A 17,977-nucleotide genomic window follows, 5' to 3' on the forward strand; every position below is an offset into this window, starting at 1 on the left:
ATCAACATCTATTACACAGAAAATCTAAACAGACAGCATATAGCTAAATATATGTTTTACAGATGCACAGTTCATTTTATAGTTACTGTATAAATCATCATAAGAAGCCATCTTCTAGAGAAATAACTTAAAAAGAATGTGATCATACTATATTTGCTATACTAGAATGCCAGCTTTCAGGACATGGGCTTGGAATGATCCTATAGGTCCTATGGATCCAGTTTTACTCAAGCTGTAATAGTAACAATAGAGTTTTCAAACCCACATGAGTGGTATACCTTAAAAATCATTCTATAATTTATTGTGAGAATGCATGTCAGACATCATAATAACACACACAAGTAAACTAACAACACCAGTATATACAGTATATTACAAAATATAATTATAGGGAATGCATACTTTTTATTTTAGAGGGAACATAAATTCACATAAATCTGGTGTTATGTCTGTATAGATTTTATGTAGAGTTTCTATTCCTTTATCACTTTTCCAATTGAATTTAAATTGAATGTTAATTCGGATACTGTGCTTCCAATGATGTGATATAAGTCATTGTTTTACTATATGCATCCTTGATCATCAACAGCTGTACCAAAGATAAAGACAGCCGATCAGAACATTGTAATCGATGCAGGAAAGCCACTTACAATGGCTGTACCATATGATGCCTACCCAAAAGCAGAAGCTGAATGGCGTAGAAAAGGTGAAACTTTGTCTGATGTGCATGTGGATACTACAGCAAATGCAACAAGCTTCAGGATTCCTGAAACAAAGAAAGCTGACAAAGGCCATTACACAATCATCCTCCAGAACAAACATGGCAAGGCAGAGGCACACATCAACCTGGATGTTATTGGTATGTTGTATCTGCCAGTACCTTAGCGATAATATAAACCACATTATTTTTGTTGCCAGTATGGCTCATGTTTTTTCACATTTATTTCAGATGTTCCTGGGCCTGTCAGAAATCTAGAGGTAATTGACACATATGATGGAGAAGTCAGTCTAGCTTGGGAAGAACCAGAGTCAGATGGTGGTACCAAAATTACTGGCTATATTGTTGAAAGGAGAGACATAAAGCGTAAAACTTGGGTCCTTGTTACTGACCACGCAGACAGTTGCGAATACACTGTCACTGGACTCCAGAAAGGAGGTGTAGAATACTTGTTCCGTGTCAGTGCCAAAAATAGGGTTGGTGCTGGTGAACCTGTGGAAACAGATAAACCTGTTGAAGCTAAGAGCAAGTTTGGTAAGTGCAATGTGAATTCAGCACCATATACTATTTCTTTTTTTTAAAGATTTTTTTACTTGAAAATATAATATTGATTGTTATCTGTATTACAGATGTTCCTGGACCTCCTCTCAATGTGGCCGTTTGCAATGTCAATCGCTTTGGTGCATCACTGACTTGGGAGCCACCAGAGTATGATGGCGGAGCTGAAATAACAGCATACATTATTGAGCTGCGTGACAGAGCTTCCATCAAATGGGACACAGGCATGATTACCAAGCCTGATGAACTGGGAGCCACTCTTAATGATGTTGTGGAGAACAAAGAATACATTTTTAGAGTCAGAGCTGAAAACCAAGCTGGAATTGGCAAACCCAGTGCTGCTACACCTGCTATTAAGATCAGAGATCCAATTGGTATGTATGTCTGTAATCAGTGTATTGTAGTTTAAAGTCTAAGTTTACCTTTAACACCATGTTTCATGTTACACCCATATTCAGAATGTAACATTAAACATGGTCACAGAATCAAACACCCCACCCCCTTATCAGAATGCTGGTATTCTTCTACACCGCACTTCACTTGTAGTCCATTTATTCTTGCTCCCATACCTGTAAATTATAGTTTGTACCTCGGTAGCAACAGGGACTGGAGGAACATCCTGCAGGAGCCAGAGCACTGCGTACACAGTCAACTGATCAATGCTTGCAATGCTTTACTGGCTCCAATGCAAAAAATAATAAATGGACATTTGTTCTCTTGTGAGTATGTGTGCATTTATTTTATTTTTTAAAGTAGACTTTGCCTGTAATGTTGAAAGAACATTTGTAGTGCTGGAAAAGAGGGTGTGCTGCCAAAGAGTCTGTTACGGAAGATTCAGTTGGTGTATCAGTTTTGCTGGTTTTGGGTATTTTCAAGCCAGTTAAACTCCATCCATTCATATCAGCTCATCCCAACTTCTGCTTAAACCCCACTCCTTTTGCATATGCTTACTGTAAAAAGGTTAGTGTCATTGTAATGTTTTAAGATCTTGAATGACATTTAAAATTATCATCCCTTACTGTTTCACAACCTTTTATGGCTATGTTGCCTTGGTAACAGACAAACAGCAGGAAGGCACACTAGTCTAGATGGGGCCTCAAACATGACACTTCTAAAACATACTAAAATCTTCATTCCTAGGAGAACTAAGCAGATTTGGTCACTTGCCTATTGTCTTTTTCATAGCATTTGTTTGCTAATAAAATACCTATGTGCTTAAACATCAAACTATGTGTTTTTTCAGACAAGCCGAGCCCTCCAAATAACCTGACTCATGCAAATCAAACAAAGTCCTCTGTTCAGCTCACATGGGAGCCTCCTCTTCAGGATGGTGGAAGCCCGGTATTAGGCTACATTATTGAACGGTGTGAAGAAGGCACCGACAAATGGATACGATGCAACGTGAGACTGGCTCCTGATCTTACATACAAGGTACGTTCCTAATTTTCTGCTCTAGTACTGTTCAAACTTTTAAATAAGCAAGCAAAATACATTAGACTGAGCCAGAATCATCATTATCATTATTTAGTCTATGAATTTGGAGTAATCAATCTTTGTATTTATCAGAAACTTATAGCGAATTTCTAAACCTCCAAAGTTCCAATCTATCAGGTGAATTATTCAATTTATTTGCACAAATCATTCATTTACTTATGATATTTCTTAATTAATTAGGTAACTGGTCTGAAGGCAGGAGCAAACTATTTGTACAGAGTCTCTGCAGAAAATGCAGCTGGCATATCAGATCCTACGGAAAGCTTAGGACCTCTTACGGCAGATGATCCTCAAAGTGAGTTTTAGTGCTTTCATCATGTCCTTGTAAAAAGAAATGGAATTTTAGTTGTGCGATTTGTAAAATTGTTCCATTCATTTTATTTTTGCAGCACCACCAACTCTGGACTTAAGTGCCTTCAAAAAGGGCCTGGAAGTAATTGTCCCCGAACCCCTCAAAATACACGTTCCAATCACAGGCTATCCTACTCCAACAGCAGCATGGTCCGTGAATGGCACAGTCTTGGAAAGCAATGACCGTGTTAAGATAGAGACCACTATTGCCTTTGCAGAGCTTGTCATTGTTCCAAGTGAACGTTCTGACAAAGGAATCTACACATTAGAGCTGACAAACCCTGTAACATCCATATCTGGAGAAATTTATGTGAATGTGATCGGTAAGAGCTAGTATTACTTTCTTGAAAATGTAGCTTTTTGTATAATATAAAGAATTAACTGCGCCAATAAGCAAGCTAACAGCTACAAGGCACTGGAATGTACACCCACTGTGAGTGTGTATACGTGGAAAATGAATAACTAAATGTGCCAAGCTTTTTGTATATTTATGAAATTAAATGAACTAACTTTCTGAAACCATATTTTAGCTCGGCCAAGTGCTCCTAGAGAGCTCAAGGTTGGGGATCTTACAAGAAGCTCTGTCAATCTTTCCTGGGAAGCTCCTGAGAATGATGGTGGCAGTCCTCTTACTGGGTACCTTATTGAGAAACGAGAAGTCAACCGCAAGACTTGGGCTAGGGTATGTATTGTCTCCAGTATAAATAATGGCTTTTTTGTAGATCTATACTGGGTGTAGAATTCTCTAACTAAAACATTCCAATTGCTCAAATATTGTTCACTTTTAAACAAATAAAGGACCTGTATCATTTGGCTTTGGCCTTATGTTGATGGACAAATGCAGCTTCCTTTTGATATCAGTTTGAGACACTTCTAAAAATCCTTCAGAATTCTTTGGCATATTCATTTCACATGCAGTTAACCTCCTTCTGACCTGCATTTGACCAGACTTAGTTTTCATTTGTATACCCATAAACTTGTATGGGGAAAGAAGTAGTTTCTTGACACAAAAAACATAATGTAATCTCTTTAAAGCAGCCCCAAAATTTACTATAGTCTTAGAATAATACATTTCTTTTGGGTAACAGCACCATAAACATATTATATCATATTATAGGTTATGGACAATGTAATCGACCAAGAATTCACCGTTTCTGACCTTATCCAAGGCAAAGAATATCTGTTCAGGGTGTCTGCGTGTAACAAGTGTGGACCAGGAGAACCTGCATACATTGATGAGCCAGTGAACTTGTCTGCACCAGCAAGTAGGTGGAAGCAAAGGGGAAAAAAATAAAATATATATATATATATATATATACATATATTGTTTTTTTAGGACAATTGGCAAGGAATCTCTGCACCTTGCGCACATGTTTGCTTGTTTATTTATTTAATTTGCTTATGCCTGTTTTTAACATTTAAATTCAACCATAATGTGGTAGCACAACATGCCTAAACTATTTAGCTGGTATATTTCTTTGTTTACTAAAACATTTTCTGTTTGACACTTGATATAGCTGTTCCTGACCCACCTGAAAATGTTAAATGGAGAGACCCAACAGGCAAAGGAATCTTCCTCACTTGGGAACCACCTAAATATGATGGTGGTTCACGCATTAAAGGATACATTGTGGAGAAATGCCATCGTGGCACAGACAAATGGGAAATTTGTGGTGATTCTGTTGTAGAAACAAAGTAAGAATGAGTAGCCACAAGATTCACACAATTTGTAATCAGTTGATACTGATGATTCTAATGTGTTACAATGTCCCCTCTTTATAGGTTCCAAGTTGACAATCTTACGGAAGGGCAGTGGTATGCCTATCGTGTAAAGGCACTTAATAGACTTGGCGCCAGTAAACCAAGCAAGCCAACCGATGATATTCTAGCTACAGATCCTAAAGGTATGAAATATTCTAATACTGAATATGCGATAATATGTTGTATAATGTAATTGAAAATCAATTACTTTAAATGTATATATCTGTATTTCTCATACTGCTGTCCGTTTGTTTATACAGAGGCCCCAGAAATTTTCCTGGATGTTAAACTGCTTGCTGGTTTAACAGTGAAGGCTGGAACCAAAATTGAACTGCCTGCTGCAATTAATGGAAAGCCAGAGCCAAAGATTACATGGAGCAAAGCAGATACTCTTTTAAGAATTGACACAAGGATAAACATTGAATCCAAACCTGGACATTCTACAGTTATCATTAGTGAGAGTAAACGGAGTGACTTTGGAACTTACATTATTGAAGCCATAAACACCTCTGGCCGAGCTACAGCAGTTGTTGAAGTTAATGTTCTAGGTATGATTCCTCTAAACCATTACAAATCTTTCTCTGATTTTATGATCAAGAATCTTTGGTGATCTATGTGAGTTTTGTGATCTGCAGTATACTTTATCATAATTTTGCCTTTATATACACAGATAAACCTGGACCTCCAGCTGCTTTTGATATTTCTGATATAACCAATGAATCTTGTGTGCTGACATGGAATCCTCCTAGGGATGATGGTGGCTCTAAGATCACAAACTACATCCTTGAACAGAAAGCTGGAGACAGTGAAGTCTGGCACAAACTGTCATCAACCATTAAAGAAACCCGGTATAAGGCTACAAAACTGACACCTCTTAAAGAATACATATTCAGAGTCAGTGCTGAAAACATGTACGGCATTGGGGAGCCAGTCCAGTCACTTTCCATGGTGGCCAAATATTCATTTGGTAAGAAAATACTAATATGTTATGTGATATGATCTAATTAGTACACTAAAGCATTTGGTATTATGGAGAATCTCACAAAATTTATACTGATTTTTTTTTTTTTTTGCAGATCCACCTGGTCAACCAACTCGCCTTGAACCTTCTGACATTACTAAAGATGGAGTTACATTGACCTGGAATGAGCCAGATGAAGATGGTGGAAGTCCCATTACTGGATACTGGGTTGAAAGACTGGATCCAGAAACAGGAAAATGGATCAGATGCAACAAGACTCCAGTGAAAGATCCTACATACAGGTACACATACACTGGCAAGCTGAACACATCACTTTACCTGAAACAGATTCTTAAAAAATATATGCATATTAGTAAGTAGAAATGTGTATTTAACATTTTGTGAACTGGAAATTCTATTCTTTAACAGAGTCAAAGGCCTTACCAACAAAAAGAAGTATCAGTTCCGTGTTCTGGCTGAAAATCTTGCCGGCCCTGGAAAGCCAAGTAAAGAAACTGAACCAATCTTAATAAAAGATCCAATTGGTATGTTTATTTTAAGTGTACACAAAACATGATATCACCTTAACCCATTACAGTTAGTCTATGATATGTTTAGTTACTTTACATTTTTTTGTGCTCTAGATCCACCGTGGGCACCAGGCAAACCAACTGTTAAAGATGTTGCCAAGACATCTGCATTTTTGAACTGGCTCAAACCAGAGCATGATGGTGGTGCCAAAATTGAGTCCTATGTTATTGAACTGCTGAAGACAGGAACAGATGAATGGGTCAGAGTGGCAGAGGGTGTCCCTACTACAGAACACTTTTTGAAAGGCCTTATGGAGAAGCAGGAGTATTCATTTAGAGTAAGAGCTGTAAACAAGGCTGGAGAAAGTGAACCTAGTGAACCAAGTGATCCAGTACTTTGCAAAGAGAGACTCAGTAAGTTTTTCTTTGTTACAATATGTTTTACATTTCATACCTGCAGAACAAGTTTTCATCTAGCTTGGTTATTTCTGCCTATGCATTCATGCTTAAAAAAATACTCAGTGTTTCCCTAATAGTTTATGTTTTATTTTATTTTTTTCAGATCCTCCTACTCCACCTCGTTTCCTTGAGGTTATTAACATAACAAAGAATACAGCAGATCTTAAATGGACTCCACCTGAAAGAGATGGTGGCTCTCCGATCACCAACTACATTGTTGAGAAGAGAGACGTTAGGCGCAAGGGCTGGCAAACAGTAGACACCACTGTAAAAGACACCAAATGTTCAGTGACCCCTCTGTCTGAAGGCTCCCTTTATGTATTCCGTGTTGCAGCTGAAAATGCAGTTGGACAAAGTGACTATTGTGAGCTGGAGGACTCCGTGCTGGCCAAAGATACATTCAGTAAGTTGCCTCATGTTGTGTTATATCTATATTACATGATGCATTTGTTGAATGAAAGAGTAGGGCAGATTTTTTAAATGCATTATTGTATGTTAGATACAACATCTTATAAAAAAACCTTCTGTTTTCCAGCTACTCCTGGACCACCATATGCACTTACAGTGCAAGATGTAACAAAGAGACATGTGGAACTGAAATGGGAGGCCCCGAAGAATGATGGTGGAAGACCTATTCAAAGGTCAGTTATTAGGAAAACACACATATGTGAATGTTTTTTCCTCTAAATTATACTGCAATGCTTCATTATCTCATTTCAAATTCAGATATGTTATTGAGAAAAAAGAGAAGCTGGCCACACGCTGGGTGAAGGCTGGCAGAACTACTGGACCAGAGTGCCATTTCAAAGTAACAGATGTTATTGAGGGCACAGAAGTTCAGTTCCAAGTTCGTGCAGAGAATGAAGCTGGAGTTGGTCATCCAAGTGAACCTACAGACATGTTAGCCGTTGAAGACCCAACAAGTATGTAAAGGCAAAGCAAGTCATGTCAAATGTACATAGTTTAAAGGATTTTAAATTATTCTTAATATGTATCTTGCTGTTTTTAGGTCCCCCATCACCACCTCTTGAGCTACATGTTACTGATGCCAGTAGAGACCACATTGCCATTGCTTGGAAGGCTCCAGAAAAGAATGGTGGCAGCCCTATTATTGGATACCATGTTGAAGCATGCCCAGTGGGCACTGAGAAGTGGATGAGAATCAATTCACGACCAATTAAGGACCTAAAATACAAAACCGAAGAAGGCATTATCCCTGATAAAGAGTATGTGCTCCGTGTCAGAGCTGTCAATGCTATTGGTGCTAGTGATCCATCTGAAATCTCAGAGAATGTCTTTGCTAAAAACCCTGACTGTAAGTTTGTTTTGTTTTTCTACCTAACTTTTGATGTTTGTAAACAATATTTTTTTTCTGAATCATTTCTTGATTTTGTGATAGGTAACCCAACCATTGATCTGAAAACTCAGGATATTGTTGTAGTGGAAGGAGAAAAACTTACTATCCCTGTGCCATTCAAATCTGTGCCTGCACCAACTATCAATTGGCATAAGGATGGAAAAGAATTCAAAATAGCTGACAGAGTTTCTGCCAAGAGTGACTACACCTCTGCCACTCTAGAGGTTTCTAACATTGTTCATGCTGATGCTGGAGTCTATACTATTACACTGGAGAATAAGATAGGCTCAACCACAGGATCAATCAATGTTAAAGTCATAGGTAATGCCTGCTAATTTATAAACAATAAAATGAATGATTTTTTTAAATAAATATAATATTTAATGTAATGTATTGCATTTTAAAGGCCTACCTGGTCAATGTAAGGATATCAAGGCAGTTGATGTTACCAAGAATTCATGCAAAGTATCTTGGGAGCCTCCAGAATATGATGGTGGAAGTCCTATACTACACTATGTTCTTGAACGCAGAGAAGCTGGGCGAAGGACTTACACAGCAGTGATGTCTGGAGAGAACAAACTAACATGGAATGTTAAAGACCTGATACCTAATGGAGAGTACTACTTTAGAGTCAAAGCCGTAAATAAGATTGGTGGAGGAGAATATCTTGAACTCAGAAACCCCATCATTGCAGAAGATGCTAAGCGTAAGTCATGTTATGATTATCTGTGAAAAACTAAAATATATAGGAGATTTCACACAGTGCAATAATTGTTTTCAATATTCTACAGAACGCCCAGATCCACCTGTTGATGTTGATACTCATAATCCAACTTCAAAGACCATAACCCTCACCTGGAAACCTCCTCAGTATGATGGAGGTTGCAAGATCATGGGATACATAATTGAGAAGATACCTAAAGGTGGTGAAAAGTGGGAAAGATGCAATGACTCTCTTGTACCTGTTCTGTCTTACACTGTGAAAGGTTTGGAAGAAGGAAAAGAATACCAGTACCGTGTACGTGCAGAAAATATAGCTGGTGTCAGTGAACCTTCTCGTGTAACTCCAGAAACTAAAGCTGTAGATCCCATGGGTAAGACAAAAAAATTCTTGAAAACGTATTAAAGTTAAATCATACAGCAGGCAACACGAAAACTAACATATATATGTATGTGTACTTTTTCTTTATCAGATCCTCCAAAAGTCTTCCTTTCAGGCAGTTTGCAGTCTGGACTTTCAGTCAGACAAGGAGATGAAATTACTTTGGATGCACATATCACTGGTTCACCATATCCAACAATTACATGGCTTAGAAATGATGAGGTAATAAGACCTGAAGAGATAAAGAAAAGAGTGGACAAAATAGTACCTAGGAGGAAAAAGGAAGCAGTTGTAGATGAGCCATTCCACCTCAGCCTGCCAGAGCGCATGAACGTTGACAACAGCAGACAAGGAGAATCTGAGCTGTCGGTCAGAGACTCAATTCGTGAGGATTATGGCATATTCACAATAAAGGTTGAAAATGACCATGGTGTTGCCAAGGCTTCATGTGAAGTAAATGTATTAGGTATGCAAACCACCATTCATTTTCTGAAGTATGATTGATACAAGTAGCAAAAATATATAGTTAATAAATATGCTACTCCTTGCTAATATTACAGTATATCATAGAGTAATATGGGAATTTGCTATCAGTTATCTATTAAGCTGTTGTTATTATTTACAGATTTACCTGGACCTCCTGTGAATTTTAAATTTGAAGAAGCTAGGAAGAACTCTGTTACATGTAATTGGGAGCCTCCGCTGGATGATGGTGGTAGTGAAATCATGAACTATATCTTAGAGAAGAAGGACAATTCCAAGGCTGAAATTGGCTGGGTGACTGTGACATCTACACTAAGACACTGTAAATATCCAGTCACTAAACTAATTGAAGACAAAGAATACATTTTCCGTGTATCAGCTGAAAATAAATTTGGCTCTGGACCTCCATGTGTCTCTCAGCCTCTCCTTGCTAAAGATCCATTTAGTAAGTATTCTCTGTCTGCAGTAAGGCTTTTTATATAATATTTATGTAAATGTATTATATGTGCTTTTACCAAGGCAGCAGAAAAGAGCTAACTGCTTGGATTTATCCACAGCTCCTCCAGATGCACCAGAAAAGCCTGAAATTGATGATGTTACTGCCAACAGTATGCTGGTTAAATGGAAGGAACCCAAAGACAATGGAAGTCCCATTTTGGGATACTGGATTGAGAAACGTGAAATTAACAGCACTCACTGGGCTCGTGTTAACAGAAACCTGATCAATGCCCTTGAAGCCCGAGCTGATGGGCTTTTTGAGGGTCTTACATACATATTTAGAGTGTGTGCAGAAAATGCGGGTGGTGTTGGAAAGTTCAGTGTTCCCTCTGATCCAAAGACTGCACAAGATCCAATATGTGAGTAACATATTAAATTAGAAATTGAAAAATAATCATATTTTTTTTGCAAGTAGTACTTAACTTGTTAAGTGAGTGCTTGCAGCTTTTTAGATTATGGTTGGCGCAAATTGAAACTATAATTATTAGTACTTAACTCCCGTCTATTTTTTCATATTTTTTTTATAATAGTGCTTCCAGGACCTCCGATTCCAAGAGTTATGGACACAACTTCATCTGCTATTGAATTAGAATGGAATCCTCCTCTTTATAATGGTGGTGGAGAGATTACTGGCTACTTTGTTGACAAACAACTCATGGGCACCAATGAATGGTCACGCTGCACAGATAGGCCAATTAAACTCCTCAAATACACTGTTAAAGGCATTAGAGAGGGGGCAGATTACAAAGTTCGTGTGAGTGCTGTAAATGCAGCTGGAGAAGGGCCTCCAGGTGTAACTGAACCCATAACAGTGCTAGAACCACAAGGTATATTTTTGTTATTTCTTGCAAATAATATATCATGGTGATTTATCAATGATTTCTGTATTCCATGCTCAGGAGATATTAAAACACAGCGTCTTTTATTTTAATTGTAGAACCACCTATTGTTGAATTAGACCTTTCGGTAAAAGATGGTATCCAGATTCTTGCTGGCCAGGATCTAAGGATTCCTGCCACTGTCTTTGGACGCCCTGCACCTAAAATTAAATGGACTGTAGAAGATGGAGAACTGAACAAAGAGAAAGCTGAAATAATTAATGAGGGCAACTCTTCTGTACTTACCATTCCAAGTGCAGAAAGAAAGGACCATGGAAGATACATTATCACTGCCAGTAATGAAAGTGGTACCAAATCTGCTGCAACAAGAGTTGAAATCTTTGGTAAGAAATTCAATTTTTAAGAAACAAACTCTAATAACTTTAATTTTCTTTTTCTTGAAATGAAAAGAATACACATCGGTACATTTGCTTTCAATGTTCTTGTTTTCCAGATGTGCCTGGACCAGTAACTGAGCTAAAACCTGTAGTGGTTAACAGAAAAATGGCTTTACTTAACTGGTCTGACCCAATTGATGATGGTGGCAGTGACATCACAGGCTTCATAATTGAAAGAAAGGATGCCAAAATGCACATCTGGAGACAGCCAATTGATACAGAGAGGTCTAAGTGTGACATTACAGGTCTTCTAGAAGGACAAGAATATATGTTCCGTGTCATGTGTAAAAATAAGTTTGGCTGTGGTCCACCTGTTGATTTGGGACCAATTCTTGCTGTTGACCCACAAGGTAAAATACAATAAGATTTTTTTTTCCTACAACAATTACATAGTTACCTTTAATAGCTCTGAGAATGTTAGTTTGACTCATTTTAGTATTTGAACGAAGTATCACACACATTTTATTTTTACTGTAGGTCCACCTGGTTCCCCAGAAAGATTCACCTACACTGAAAGAACAAAGTCATCTGTTACCCTGGACTGGAAACCTCCTCGTAATGATGGTGGCAGCCCTATTATAGGGTATATTATTGAGAAACGACGACATGATGCCACAGAGTTTGAAAGATGCAATAAAAGGCTTGTACCAGAGACATCCTTTTTAGTAGACAACCTTGCAGAACTGCACATGTATGAATTCCGTGCCAAGGCTGTCAACGATATTGGTGAAAGTGAACCTTCTCTGCCTCTCAATGTGGTTATTCAAGATGATGAAGGTATATCCAACAATCTGAGTTGTAGTTATTGATAGTCTAATCAAGATTTTTTGTTTTTGTTCTCTTGCTGGTCTATTTAATCTGTGAAGAATTACACAGTTCAAAGTTCCAGTCAATTAAAATCCACAAATTGTATGATTCCCTGCAGAATGGATACATGTTTCATTCTGTCACACAATCTGATAAATAAAAATGTACACTCTACACATTCACCTGCTTTTGAAATCAATGTTTTTATTGCTATACAAAATCCATATTAAAAGTAATTAAAATGTTTGTCAAATAGTCATTAAATATAATTTTTCCTTCCCAGTTCCACCTACAATTACTCTCCGCTTGACTGTCAGAGGTGATACCATTAAAGTTAAAGCAGGAGAACCTGTCAACATCCCTGCAGAAATCACTGGTCTTCCAATGCCAAAGATCGAATGGTCTAAAAATGAGGTGGTTATTGAAAAAGTACCACCATCCATGAAGATTGCAAAACAAGAAGTTTCAAGAACTGATGCTAAATCAGAGGTTATTATTCCTAGTGCCCAGAGGAGTGATAAGGGAACCTACACAATCACAGCTTCAAACCGCCTTGGAGCCATAAACCGTTCTGTCAATGTGGAGGTCTATGGTAAATATATTATTTCAGTTTCTATAAACAAAATTTTAATTTGCTTTTCGCTTATGTAACTTTTTGAATTACTTTATTGAATTAGACCGTCCTTCACCACCAAGAAACCTGCAAGTGACTGACATCAAAGCTGAATCCTGCTACTTGATTTGGGATGCACCATTGGATAATGGTGGAAGTGAGATTAGCAATTACATTGTTGATAAACGAGATGCAAGCAAGAAGAAGTCAGAATGGGAAGAGGTTTCCAACATTGTAGTTGACAGAAGATATGGAGTAAGTTAATATGTGGCAACAGATTGGTCTTTCTTATGTCCTTGGTATTTTTCCATAGTAATGAGCAGTGCTCATTTAATTTCTTATTTTATTTCAATATTTTCATTGCCACTACTGGGAACAAAGCATTCAAATAATAATAACTATATTGTCAGCCACCATTTGCATTTACCAATGATTTATATACTTTCAGATGACAAATTATTGCATTTATGTTATGTGCTAGCTCTTAGTGTTTTTTTTGCTACCTAATGTAGCAAGGTACAAAGCAAGGTTGATAAATTGGCAAAAAATGTATTATTTCAGATCTGGAAGCTCACAACTGATGGGGAATATCAGTTCCGTATTAGAGCAGTAAACAAATATGGTATCAGTGATGACTGCCTGTCTGACAAGGTGGTAATAAAGGATCCATTTGGCCTTCCTGGACCTCCAAAGAAACCTAAAGTTACTGACCACACAAGATCCTCTATGTTGGTATCCTGGGAACCTCCACTGGACAATGGTGGCTCTCCAATCACTGGCTATTGGCTGGAGAAGAGAGAAGTTGGTGGAGTATACTGGGGGCGTGTAAACAGAGCACCAGTCACTAAACCTGCTGTGAAAGGTCTAGAATTCAATGTACTGCGCTTGATTGAAGGTGTGGAATACCAATTCAAAGTGATGGCTATCAACGCTGCTGGAGTGGGTCCCCCAAGTGAGCCATCAGACCCTGCTCTGGCTACAGATCCAATCTGTAAGTATGAGTTGAAAATCTGTAACAATGTAACACATACATTTGTATTCTTGCAAACATTTTAGACCACTACATAACATTTATATTTAATTATAGCCACATGCGTAATAACAATATTTAGCAAATTTAAAAAATTGGTTTAATAGCATTACCAATAAATTATAGCTTTTACATTTTCACAATTAAAATATAAAAGTATTCAATGGTATACAGACTCTAGAGAGTTGAAACCATGTACTTTTCACAGATTAAATAAAAAAAGAAAGAGGAATCTCAATTCCATTAGTTCCTAGTTTTTCATAAGAAAAAGAATGATCCCAATTTCAGTAGGTCCCAATTTTTTGTGGGGAAAAAGACCTTCCGTTTAAGACTTTCACTGCAATTCTACTTGTTGATGAAATCTAGTAAACTTTCTTTAGAACCACTATATTTTTCTGGTCAGGCTCCAGTTATTACAAATAATAAAGGACTATTTATAGATTTACTGGATGCAATGCCCCCAAAATAAATAGGAACATTCTGCTGTTCTTGGAAATCCACTCTAATGAACAAATTACCAATCTAAATTAAAAGGCAATTTTGAAATAATTTGCAAGTATGCCATATTAAGAACGGCTACAAAATATCACAAGTAAATCTTAAAATACAAAACACTTTTGTAACAAATATTTTTTGTTTTCGGATACAGTTGCTCCTGGAGCTCCGTCTTGCCCAGATGTGAAAGACAAAACCAAGAACAGTGTGTCTCTCGCCTGGAAGAAACCAGACAAAGATGGTGGCAGTCCAATTAAGGGTTACCTAGTTGAAATGCAAGAAGAAGGCAGCTCTGAATGGAAGAAGGTCAATGAACCTGACAAGCTCTTCCCCACTTGTGATTGTGTGGTCCCCAACCTCCAAGAACTCAAGAAGTACAGATTCAGAGTTAAGGCAGTTAATGCTGCTGGTGAATCTGAGCCCAGTCTTGCAACTGGAGAAATACCTGTAAAGGAAATTCAAGGTAAGAAATAAAACAAATATATTAACTGAACTATATTTTGTTTTATAATGATAATCTAAACATGTGTTTTATGTACCTCTCTACAGAGGAGCCAGATATCTCAATCGATCTAAAGGCACAAGACTATTTGAACTGTCGTGCTGGTAGCCAAATCAAAATTTCTGCTGTTATCAAAGGCCGCCCTGTGCCTAAAACATCCTGGGAGTTTGATGGAGTGGCACCGAAAGAAATAAAGGTAAAATATGGCACAAGAAGCTCCAGAAATGCATTTTATTATAATGGCAAACTCTATCCCAATAAAAAGACACAGAACAGACAGTGCTTCCTCATTAACATACAAGGTCTTCAGGGCTTTAACCTTTTGTTAGGACAGACAGTCCTGCTCATCTAGTTTACAAGTGATAATGAAATCAGCCAGCACAGTGCAGGCAGACTTGACTCTTTGAAACAAACTCCCTCAAAATAGTGAAAACTAAGCAGGATTTTGTAGTCCTGAAGTTAGCAAAATGAACATCTAAAATGTTAGAATGAAAGCCTCACTTTGTTCATGCCTTAAAAATGTGTTTACATTATAGATAATTCACTGGGGAATAACACTAGCATGGTTTTCATGGGGTAATTTTGATGTGGATATCTTACCACTGGAATTTGAGAGAAAGAGAGAATCACATTATGAGATTCCGTTTTCCATCAACCACACCTAAAAAAATTATCAGTCAAATTACTACTGCAACAGATTATACATGTAATTTGTATATTTGTACCATCAGCATACAAAAACGTGTCACTGTTCTATGTGTATACATGCCTTGACACTGTTTATTTGCTTTTTTCACACAGGATCAAGTCCACAATCTTCCAGTTGATTCACAAGTATGTAATTAATACTTTAACATCGTACTTAATGTTTATGGTGTATTTAATGTTATCTATGCAGTATAAATATTAAAACTGAGAAAGGTTAAATTATTTTTATTTTGTTTCTTTAGGTTGAAGCAACTGACACAACTTCAGTTATCATCATTCCTAAATGTAACAGAGGACACTCTGGAAAATACACCATTACAGCCAAAAACAAGGCTGGGCAGAAAACTGTCAACGTCAGGGTCAATGTTCTGGGTAAGATTATACAGACGACTGACTGAAAGTGCAGTCTTTGACATCTTGCCTGAGGATTGTTCATGAAAGACATAGTATATTTATTGCAATACTTTACATTACAGATGCTCCTGGACCACCAAAGGATCTAAAAGTTGGTGATGTCACTAGATCTACAGCTAAACTTACATGGAAAGCCCCAGATAATGATGGTGGAGACAGGATTAAGAACTACATAATTGAAAAGAAGACAGTGGAAGCAAAATCATGGAGCAAGGTTGCTAATGACTGTGCAGGAACCTCATTTACTGTACCTGACCTTATTGATGGACAGGAATATTTCTTCCGGGTTACAGCAGAAAATAGATTTGGCACTGGACCTCCAATTTCAACTATTCAGAGAACAAGAGCACGAGATCCAATCCGTAAGTAAAAATAAAAAAGTTAAATTTACATCTTTGTTTATAGAGTTTAGGTCTCTAAAATATTAAGAATAATATGGCATTTATTGTATAACTTGACAGTACTTCTTTATGTTTTTGTTCCACAGATCCACCTGAACCACCGACTAGACTAAAGGTTGGTCTTGTAACAAAGAATTCTGTGGCACTAACTTGGAGGCCACCAAAGAATGATGGTGGGGCACCTGTAACCCATTATATAATAGAACGCTTAGTTTGGGATCCCAGTGGAGAAGGCAAAGAGACCTGGAAGCAGTGTAACAAACGGGATGTAGAAGAAACAAAATTCATTGTTGAAGACCTAAAGGAGGGTGGAGAATATGAGTTCCGTGTCAGAGCTGTGAATGAGGCTGGACACAGCAAACCATCTTCAACTGTTGGCCCAGTAGCTGTAAAAGATCAGACATGTATGTAGTGAAGCAAGATAATCTGCTGTTTTATTATGCAAATATTTATGCCGTTCTTATAAATTTTTGGTTTTTCTTTCACTCCCCTTCAATAGGTCCTCCTTCGATTGAGCTTAAAGAATTTATGGAAGCTGAAGAAGGAACTGATATCAACATTCTGGCCAAGATTAAGGGTTGTCCATTCCCTACACTGAAATGGTACAAAGCACCTCCAAACAAGCCAGATGACAAAACACCAGTGCAGTATGACCAACATGTTAACAAAGTTGTTGGTGAAAATGACTGCACATTGGTAATTCATCAGTCCCATAGAAGAGATACAGCCTTATACACCCTGACAGCTGAAAACAATCTGGGAGCTGATTCCAAGGAAATGCGATTGAATGTTCTAGGTAATTTTTTTTTAATATTGTGATTTTGTCAGTATTTTATTTGGCACAAATGGTAATAGTTGGCTATTTATTTAATGCTAGTCCGAACAGTTATAATGCCCTGTACAACCAATAATTAACCAGAAATATGTTTTTAATAAACTAATCCGATTTGGTTGCTTGAGAAAGATGCTTATTTGAAGATAATTAATTCATTTTTATGAATTTCAAAACACTCTTTTCTTGCTTCTAACAGGGCGCCCAGGACCACCAGAGGGACCAATTAAATTTGAAGCAATAACAGCAGAAAACATGACATTGGCTTGGCTTCCGCCAAAAGATGATGGAGGCTCTAAGATTACAAATTATATTATTGAGAAGAGAGAAGCAAATAGGAAAATTTGGTCCCCTGTAACTAAAGAAGCTAAGGAATGCATCTACACAATACCAAAACTAATCGAGGGTCATGAATATGTGTTCCGTATTATGGCACAGAACAAGTATGGTGTTGGACTTCCACTTGACAGTGAGCCCGAAACCGCAAGAAACCTGTATTGTAAGTTTATTATTTATGAGGTCCTGTGCACAGATTAAGTTTATTGCAATTGATAACTGTTATGATCAGAGACATATTTGTCTTTGCTACAGTGGCCTTCAAAAAGTATTTACACTAATAAAGGGTGT

At 37.5% G+C, this 17,977-nt stretch overlaps 1 protein-coding gene across 1 annotated transcript in view; it reads left to right on the forward strand.

Moving 5' to 3' along the window:
- Positions 1–17,977, forward strand: part of TTN (titin) — a 270,471-nt gene that overhangs the window by 183,394 nt on the left and 69,100 nt on the right. Inside the window, 40 exon segments of the mRNA XM_018561614.1 lie at positions 585–859; positions 950–1,252; positions 1,348–1,650; positions 2,520–2,707; positions 2,951–3,065; positions 3,160–3,444; positions 3,652–3,803; positions 4,239–4,386; positions 4,639–4,816; positions 4,904–5,025; positions 5,143–5,430; positions 5,553–5,849; positions 5,959–6,145; positions 6,273–6,388; positions 6,488–6,787; positions 6,936–7,235; positions 7,368–7,473; positions 7,559–7,755; positions 7,842–8,147; positions 8,232–8,510; positions 8,596–8,895; positions 8,981–9,283; positions 9,383–9,757; positions 9,917–10,219; positions 10,332–10,631; positions 10,803–11,099; positions 11,210–11,494; positions 11,605–11,898; positions 12,026–12,325; positions 12,639–12,947; positions 13,033–13,223; positions 13,530–13,959; positions 14,648–14,956; positions 15,043–15,191; positions 15,797–15,829; positions 15,946–16,075; positions 16,180–16,479; positions 16,605–16,922; positions 17,018–17,314; positions 17,550–17,849. Coding sequence (XP_018417116.1) covers positions 585–859; positions 950–1,252; positions 1,348–1,650; positions 2,520–2,707; positions 2,951–3,065; positions 3,160–3,444; positions 3,652–3,803; positions 4,239–4,386; positions 4,639–4,816; positions 4,904–5,025; positions 5,143–5,430; positions 5,553–5,849; positions 5,959–6,145; positions 6,273–6,388; positions 6,488–6,787; positions 6,936–7,235; positions 7,368–7,473; positions 7,559–7,755; positions 7,842–8,147; positions 8,232–8,510; positions 8,596–8,895; positions 8,981–9,283; positions 9,383–9,757; positions 9,917–10,219; positions 10,332–10,631; positions 10,803–11,099; positions 11,210–11,494; positions 11,605–11,898; positions 12,026–12,325; positions 12,639–12,947; positions 13,033–13,223; positions 13,530–13,959; positions 14,648–14,956; positions 15,043–15,191; positions 15,797–15,829; positions 15,946–16,075; positions 16,180–16,479; positions 16,605–16,922; positions 17,018–17,314; positions 17,550–17,849 — 9,968 coding nt within the window.

Source organism: Nanorana parkeri, unplaced genomic scaffold, assembly GCF_000935625.1.
Source record: "Nanorana parkeri isolate BGI_ZX_2015 unplaced genomic scaffold, ASM93562v1 scaffold534, whole genome shotgun sequence".
NCBI lineage: Eukaryota > Metazoa > Chordata > Amphibia > Anura > Dicroglossidae > Nanorana > Nanorana parkeri.